Source organism: Beta vulgaris, chromosome 3 (genome assembly GCF_026745355.1).
Source record: "Beta vulgaris subsp. vulgaris cultivar EL10 chromosome 3, EL10.2, whole genome shotgun sequence".
In the NCBI taxonomy this organism is placed as follows: domain Eukaryota; kingdom Viridiplantae; phylum Streptophyta; class Magnoliopsida; order Caryophyllales; family Amaranthaceae; genus Beta; species Beta vulgaris.
The window spans coordinates 16,438,991-16,447,840 of record NC_079204.1 but is presented as its reverse complement, the minus strand read 5'-3'; the positions used below and the strand labels follow the sequence as shown (position 1 = coordinate 16,447,840).

Below are 8,850 nucleotides of genomic sequence, written 5' to 3'. Positions count from 1 at the left end.
CGGATGTAACCCGAAGGGTGAACCGGGTGAAAATACCAAAAAAAAGAAAAACTCACCCTCAAAAAACCTTACTTGATATTGACATCTTTTCTTACATATTAATAAGAAGAGTTTTTTGTCAGAAACAACCTTTTAAAAGTGTCATTTTGTCAGAAACAACCTTATAAAATTTTTTTTGTGACAAACAACCTTTAAATGAGATTTTCTTGTCAGATCAGACCCTTCGACCATTTTCCGGCATTGACTTGATTTTTTCCGGCCAAGACTTGATTTTCCGGCAAAACTTTTTTTTTACCCCCTTCACTCTCTTTTTCCCTCCAATTTCTTATTGCAAACCATTATCTCTCCTCTCTTTCACTTCCTTCCTTGACCCCTCATTCTCTCACGCATCATCTCTCTCTTCTCTCACGCATCATCTCTCTCGCCTTCTTCTTCTCTCTCCTCCACCTCGCTGAACAGTGCCACTGAACACCGCCATTGCTGCTCATCCTATTTCCTTCTCTCCCAAATTTGTTGCCTCTGTTTTCTCTCTCCACTCTTATTGTTAATGGCAACAAGCTTGTGGGGGGAGGGGGGATTTTCTTAGGTTAGCAACATTGGAGGGCCATGGTTTCTTACTAGTTAATGGCAACAAGCTAATTTTTTTGTGCAACCATGGTGAAATGAGAGACAAGAGATGAGATGGCAAATTCACAAGAGATTCAAATGGGGGATGACATTTGAAAGAGAGGAGAGAGAGAATGGTTTCTTTAGGTTTGAAATAGGGGACTCTTCCCTAGGCTTCCGGCCACTGCCGATGTTGTGGCTTCTTGTGCGAAGGAGAAGGCGAGAGGGTGAGGATGGAGAATGGGGTAAGGATGGAGGATGGAGAATGGGGTGAGGATGGAGGTTGGGGTGGGGTTGGGAGGAAGAAATTGGAGGGAAAAAGAGAGAGGGAAGAGGGTAAAAGAAAAAAGTCTTCGCCGGAAAAATCTAGTCAATGCCGGAAAATGGTCAATGGGTCTAATCTGACAAGAAAATCGCATTTAAAAGTTATTTCTCACAAAAAAAAAATTATAAGGTTGTTTCTGACAAAATAACACTTTTAAAAGGTTGTTTCTGACAAAAAACCCTAATAAGAATTATAATGTCAATTTTCACACTATACTAATTAAGATAAATCATCCCCTCAAAAAAAAAAAAAATTAAGATAAATCAAACAATATCCCACACAACTATAGTTTTTCTTATATATTAGAAAGCATTAAGTTTTTCTTGTGCCCAGATAACAAAATAGAAAATCCTTTTAAGGGACCAACGAAGTAACAAATTAGATGGAACCTATTCCCCGTAATAAGAAATTACACTTTTGAGCACATACCATTATTATTCGTATATCTGTTACTAAATCAAATCAATGCTTTTTAGTTTTTATCAGATTTCTCTTTTTTCAAAATTTACAACATGTGAGCTGACAGACACATGTAAATTGTAACTCCTAAAACTAGAATTCACCATCTAACCTATGTACAGGTCACACCGAGCTTATCCCTCCAAAGAGATTTACCAACAATTGGACCCGAGGCCAAGCAGGTAAAATCAGGAGGAAACTGGCATATACAACACTAAAGGGGCCTCTAGTCACTAAATCACTACTAATCATTGATACCAGATTCAGCCTCATCTATGCGGTCTGCATTTACATCTAACAAATAATCGCAAATCTCCAATAGCTGATCCGCGAGGGGTGGGATACCTGGATTTCTACCGTCATTATACAAGTGAGCATTATAGGCAATTTGCCATACATCGTGACGGAATTCTTGTCTTTCCTTGTACTCGAGCCGTCTAACCTTGTCTCTTATTGTGGAAAGGTCCATTGGGCGCTCAACAATGTCCAGATAGTCAGGAGCCTCCTTCTTGGATACGGGTTTTAAGAAAAGATATGACACGTCCCTTCTTTCTTTGAGTGTTTCAACAATGTTCTCCAAAATATTAGACAGCCCAACCTGTGAATAATCAATCAAACATTAGTTGAAAAGCAGCATCAGAATTTTGCCCTGATAAGCCTGCAGAGGAAAGTATGCAACTCCTAAACCTAAAAGCTTAAGAGGACCAACTACTAAAACAAGCTTGCATACAACATTCATAACCAGCAGACTAACATAAATCATACTCTTACTACGCATGGAGTTGACAAATTTTTAGCTAGGGACATAATCAGCAAGAGAATGAGTTAAGAAAAATACCTCTCCCCCTCTACGCCGCTTAGCCAGTGGGACAAGCTCGGCACCGTACCTCCCCAATTCAACAACAGTCTTCCTCTTGGTGCTTCTATCCCTTTCCGGCAACAGTCTGTTGTTCTTTTTTCCAGGAAAATTTTCCAGGTACTCATCTTTTAACTCAGTTGTTTTCTTCTTTTTCTTTTTCTTCTTGGCCTTTTGCCATTCTTCTTCTTCCCTTTCTCTACGTATGTTTTCTTCATATTTTCTCAACGCAGAAACTCTGTCTTGCTCTTCTAGCATCCTCAATTCTTTCTCATAAGTTCTTCTTGTTTCGTCTTTTTTAATTCTCTCTGCATTTCTCCTTTTCTCTTCCTCTTCCCACATTCGTTTAGCTTCTTTCTTTTTTTTCCTCAATGCCTCCTCATTTATAGGCTTGCTCTCTTGTTGTCTGTTTACTCCAAAAGCTGTTAATTCGATCATCTTCCTAGTCTTTCTGTACTCTGTTTCAGCACCATCTTGACTGGATTGATCTAGATTTATGACTTCCTTGGGTTGTTTAATGGTAATTTTTTTGTGTTCTTTCCCTGTTTCACTTGGTGGTCGTATAATAACATTGAACTTTGCAGATTCAGGCTGAACATCATCAGGTTTGGTTTTGTTGCTAATTATTTTAATTACTTTAGGACCAGACTTATTTCCAGCTTCAGCTTCAGATGTGCTTGGCTGCTCCGAACTCAGCAGTGGAACTGAAGTAACTTTATCAGGAACCTTATCAGCAGAGGCATATCGGACTTTCAGAATCTTAGTCTTTGAACTAGACTTTTCCCCTTCAAGGCCTTCGACTTGAACAGCTTTTGCCACATTTTTAGTAATGAGCTTCTTGGATGAAATCTTCTGCTGGGACTGAGAAGGGAGTTCCTGAGTTATAGGCTTAGCCAACTCCTTTTCTTGATCTAGATTGTTTACCTGAGCATCCGAGTCCTCCCCATACTTGGGGCAGTTCTTGTTGGTCCGCATATGGCCGAGCTAAAAATTGAGATGCAAATGAGGTTTGTTCACAAAATCTTAAAACAACAATATAAGATGATAGTGAGAACAAACCTGTCCACAGGCACCACAAACAAAACTCTCCCTAGCTGATTTCTTTTCTTTAAAGACCTGGGGAAAAAAAAATTACTAAGCAGAAACTTAAAGATAATGAGAAGAATTCAGGACTCCTCTAATCATAGTTTTTGGATGCAACAAAGCACATGAATCTCATTCCGAAAGCAAATGGCAGTAGGAGCATATATAGATATACTTTGTGCATATCTGGAGAGTTGACCCTTACGGACCCAAAAACGTAGAAGAAGATGTTTGGACAGGAACCAAAAAGCCATTTTTAAGAACACACAAACACAACACCCAGAAATGTCATAGTCTAATAAGCAAGGCATTTTATTGCTCTGCTAATACTTCAATAACCATCAACAACTGTTTCGTGACAGCCATTGTGTCATAACACAATAACCACGTATCCTTCAGTATTGAGGTTTTGGTTTCACCATGTTACACCCCTGTTGCGGCCCCAATTTTCATGGGAAGTCCTGCATAGGCCAATGGAAGATTTCCGTTTCACATCAACATAGTACCCAATTTGAATTTTGAGGTTTAAAAATTTTATGTTGATGAAGAAAGAAGATAATCGAGTCATCATAGCTGCTGATGACGATGATCCAGCAGAACTACAGAAATACATTTCTAAGAAGATCTGCAGAATTATAACAGACAGTTCTTGACAGGGAAAAAAAGGATTCCAATTTCCATCCAGATCCCTCCCCATTCTTCTTAAAAAAAACAAGAAGAGGAAACTATAATCTAGTTTTGCCATAGTATAACCCTAGGAGTTGTGAAAAATCCAACTTAACATGCCTTGAGAAGTTTTTATCATAAGCATGCACGTGGCAAGATTAAGGCAGGGCACACAAGGGTTTGAAACGCATAAATAAGGAAATCACGATTTCAGCAGCAAAATAGAGCCCCTAAACAATGCCTTGGCATGTTCACTCATATTTGGACATGTTGAATATAAATGGGTAAAGATGGAAAGACTAGCCGATTGTGAGACAAAACAGCTAATGCACAATAGCCTCTCTGGTAGTAGGCTTTTTTTTCCTCTCTTCTTTTTGGTTCAAAATTAGAAGAGGACCTGATATGAAAAAGGCTCACTGATGTGGTAATTGGAAGAAGAGATATGTCGAGCATGTGCCAACATAATTGATCTTTCATCAGCAAACTCCAGAGAAATAGTCTAGTTTTTAGTTTTAAACTAATTTTTAGGCCCAGACTATGCCCCGGATATTTATATGTTTCATCTATTAATAATTTAATTTTAAAATGATTACACCATATATCACTTGGTTAGTGGTAAATGTATCTTAATTCTTAGTAATAAGTCATGGGGTCGATTCAAGACATCATTATGAGATGGAGCAAGGGGATGATTGCAAAAAAAGAAATCAAATAGGAAAAATAATTTTATGGCTAGGCATTGACCGCCACATTGCTAATTACAACACATATCTATAATTTTGTGGAAACATGAATCACTAAAAGATGTTAGATAAGATGGTGAGTCTTTGAAAATCCTTACATGAGATCAGGGGTTCGAACCCAGGCTTCAATAATGATCACCTGACTTATTGTTGTTTAATAGACACGTGGCAAAATCAAAGTGGCGGAAGGAGGGTGCCACATAGGACAAAAAGTCGGGCTTCTCACTATCTTGACATAGGACACAAAGTAGGGAGCCCAAAACATAATTTCATCTCTTTTTGTCTAAATTATCAATTGCGCTGAAGGCAGTCTATAATAGAGCCTTAATTTTTTTGAAAACCCTGGATTTCGATATAAAATTGGATAGCGGAAGCTGGAAAAGAAGCAGCAAAAGCGTGGATATAAGGTGCTCATAAGAGGAACTATATGTAAAAAACCCGATGAGTCTCTGAAGTCTGAACCAAACTCTCCCATCCGGAGATCTAATATACAAAACACCGTCTAGTAATAACAATAAGTCTATGAGATTTCTAACTTCAAGTATTGCAAGTTCTGCTGAAAAGTCAAACTTTCAAGGGAACCTTGAATCATCGCTAACCTACAAGCCCTACTAAAGCTTTCTGCAAATAGAGGTGATAATGATGACGACAACAAATGTAAAAAGCCATCTCTCATGCCCAATCCTCCCAAAACTCAATGTTCTGCCCATCCTCAAATGTATGTATGATCCACTGTCATGGTGTTACTTAATTTGAGGCACAAAATTGGTATGAAAACGCAGTTCCCTGACTAACTTTGATATATTAGCTCAAAAGTACACCACCTGCACCTAACAGTTCGCATCTTCCAGATCATGGTTCGCGGGGGCTTAAGGGAATTAAATAACACTGACCTGACCAAAAGAAAATAGCACAAAAGATAACTGTGAGATAAATTTCAAAGGACTGAAACAGAAGGCATGTGTACTTGCAAGCACATGCCAACCATTCTTCCAAAGATTATAAGAACACTGGTCAACTCTGTGCCAAAAGTAATAAGGTTCAAGGGGATCTCGGTAATCATTTACCCGCCAAGGATATTTTCTTAAGACACCATATCTCCGAGTCCAAGACATCATCCCTCCCTAGGCCTCCAGAATCCATCCCACCAGACGATCACTCGCATCTTTCTTTACTCTTGATCACACAAAGTCTTCCATAACACCCTCAAAAAGCTTAGAAACCCTTACAAGAAGTCCTTAAAGAGAAAATAACATGAAGGGATACTAGACAAAACAAGATTGAAGAAGAGTAATAAAATTGCCCAAAGAAAAGAGTGACCTATTTCACTCATCAAGTCCCTAAATAATTTTTTCCATCACGAGTTGCCAAAACAATGTCTCCTAGAAATCCACCTAATTCAACAATAAAATAAGTGACGGGTATGCTATGGATCACGCACCTCACAAGCAAAGTAAAAGGGACAAATGAAGAAGTCCATACTAAGTTACTCACCACTCATTGAGATGTATGATACTTTAGTCTTAATATTTGGTAAATCACAGGGTTTACAAGCCATTCAGTGAACTCGTTCCATAAACAGGTCGCCTATGAGCCAGTTTTTGAAGATAGGTCATAATGACATGCATATGTATACAGTACATCCCCCATCCCTCGTACAAAGTAAATCTTGCTCTTGATAGCATCTGCTGAGGCCATATAATGTTATTAGCCTTCTGCAGATTACTTACGCAACAAATGAACACAGCTACATCACCTTGATACAATAGGGTCAATTGTTTGTTCTACATGATAACTGTGAAAAGAGCATAAACAATTACATTTGGTAGGCTACAAAATAAGCAGAAGTAGCTCATTTACCTTGATCCCTTCAGTCATTATTTTGACTTTTTTATTTAGTAGGTCCACCGGCAATGCTTCGATCTTTTTTGCTGACTTGGCTTTTGTTGACATTGGTTTCTTGGAATGCAACTTTTCAACCTGACATCAATATGTAACAATAATTAGTCTTCGTTGATATATTCACATGATGGCATATACAAGTTTAATTACAAAGCAAAACACATGTCAATAGAGACGTTCATATGCAAGGAAGATCAAGGAAGTTTCCTCAAATCATTACCTCCTCCAGATCAGCATTTTGCTTTCCCATGAATGAACCATCAGGTACAACAGGTCCATCAGTATGCTTCAGTATAGTATTAAGCCTTTTGACTCGTTCAGCATTTTCATAGCCAATACTCAATTGAGGGCCTCGCATTGCTCCAAGTGCCTCTCCATTAGGCCTTGGTTTCTTCTTTTTCTTCCACTCAGCTTCATCATCTGCAAGAAAACATTAAATAAACATTACAAGAAACAAATGCATAATTACTTACCCAGCATACATGTACAACCCCATCAAAGGGAACAGCACATACTCAAAATACGCTTACATTCCAGACTCTCAAGACAGGAACTTAAAAACATACCATCCATGAAAATCCTGCATAGCTCTGCAGCTTCAGCTGCTTCATCTTCTACTTCTTCTTCCAAACGAACCTGGGCTGGATGACGTCTCATTTTTAGCCCTTTAACTCCATCAGATTTGTAATTTTTAATCTGTAAGTTACCCTCTTCACCTTCCTCACCTTCTTCTGCATCAAGTAAGTTTTCTAGATCTCCAGCAAAAGAATCCAGATCACTATTTGCTTCAGAGTCACTCTCATTTTCATCACCATCAGCAGCTGAAAGAGATTGAATCTGCCGATCCCAAATTTCCTGACATTTTTCTCGGGTCTGCTGTTGAAGTTGGAGAAAGGACATTCGCTGCCCTCGCGCATATTTACTTATAGTTGTTGGATCAACCTTGACTCCCGAAGCAGCTTGCTCACTTGACAGCTTTCGTATCAATGCAATTCTGTGCCAACGTGACAATTTTTCAATCTGTTCCTCAGGTATGTTGAATTTCACAAGAACCTAGAAAGTTGCAAAAGTTCCAAGCAGACGTATTAATATTCCCCTTTTATATTATAAAACAGAAAGCTGCAAGCTCTTCGACGAAAGGTGAGAGTAATATGAGACAGCATCACAATACTGAGTAAACTAATAGTGCAGCAAAAAAAGGGTGAAAACTCTGCATTGTAGACCAACTTGAGATGAAGTTAGTGATCTTTTAGTACATTGCCATAAAAGAACAGGCCATTGCACTTCTTTTCTTTTTCTAATTTTTTTTTATTAAAATGGATATACAATCTGAGACATCCCTCAATTTTTACATAACCAAAATTGATGTGACAGACATAAACATGCTTTAAAAGCATTTATAAATTATTGTGGGCCAAGACTATTAGTATAATTAATGTAACTTGTAACAATTTAAAGTTCTTATTTAACTTATTTTAAGTTTCATTCTCTGATTGTTATGTTTTGTCTATTGGAACCTTGTTTTCATACAGAAAAATTGAGTTGATTAAGATATTAGGCCAAATTGTTTCGCACAGAAACATTTTAGTTACTCAGTTTTATTCAATATAATATGCCATATATGACTTTTGCAGTTGAATCTGGTTGACTTTGAGCATTGTTTTCCACCACAAAATCACGGTGAAAGCTACAAAACTTAAAAATGTAAAATTTGAGATGAAGTGAGCAGTAACAATATTGAAGCCAGTGTAAACCTAATATGACTAATTAGTGCAACATTTAACACAAGAGTTAAGTCTTAGTTTCTTGTTTTGATATAAAGGTGGTAACTACTCATAAGTATTTTACTTTTCTAATGTCCTCTTCTACATTATTTAACCTTTTTCTTAAAGAAAATTCATTGCATTTAATGGGCAGTAGGCGATTGATTGATCATATTTCTAGTCCACATCAATCCATGATATATAATCAAATAGACACTCCCTCTGTCCAAATTAGGTTGCTACATTTTTTTTTCTTTGGATATCCCCTTTTTTTTCCAAGAAGCTTCTCTCTCCAATTCCTCTCTACTACTGATTTACTTCCCTCTGAAAGTGTAAGAAAAGCAAATGTATCAACTAAATAAGGACAAGAAACAAAGGAAGCTGATCGACATAAAACCATAACTTACAGAATAATGTATAATAAGTTGACATCAATATAAATGGTTG

The 8,850-nt window shown here is 37.6% G+C and overlaps 1 protein-coding gene across 6 annotated transcripts in view; it reads right to left on the bottom strand.

The window, feature by feature from the left end:
- Nucleotides 1-1,204: 1,204 nt before the first annotated feature.
- The window catches only part of LOC104888994 (transcription initiation factor TFIID subunit 1), a 29,129-nt gene continuing 21,483 nt past the window's right edge, over nucleotides 1,205-8,850 (bottom strand). For all 6 annotated transcript variants that reach the window (XM_010674115.4, XM_019248642.3, XM_010674116.4 and 3 more), the window contains 6 exons: nucleotides 7,207-7,693; nucleotides 6,861-7,060; nucleotides 6,599-6,718; nucleotides 3,306-3,362; nucleotides 2,229-3,230; nucleotides 1,205-1,988 (listed from right to left, as the gene is read on the bottom strand). In XM_010674115.4, the coding sequence (XP_010672417.2) occupies nucleotides 1,635-1,988; nucleotides 2,229-3,230; nucleotides 3,306-3,362; nucleotides 6,599-6,718; nucleotides 6,861-7,060; nucleotides 7,207-7,693 (2,220 nt within the window). In that variant the 3' untranslated portion in view covers nucleotides 1,205-1,634. The remainder of the gene's footprint in view (nucleotides 1,989-2,228; nucleotides 3,231-3,305; nucleotides 3,363-6,598; nucleotides 6,719-6,860; nucleotides 7,061-7,206; nucleotides 7,694-8,850) is intronic.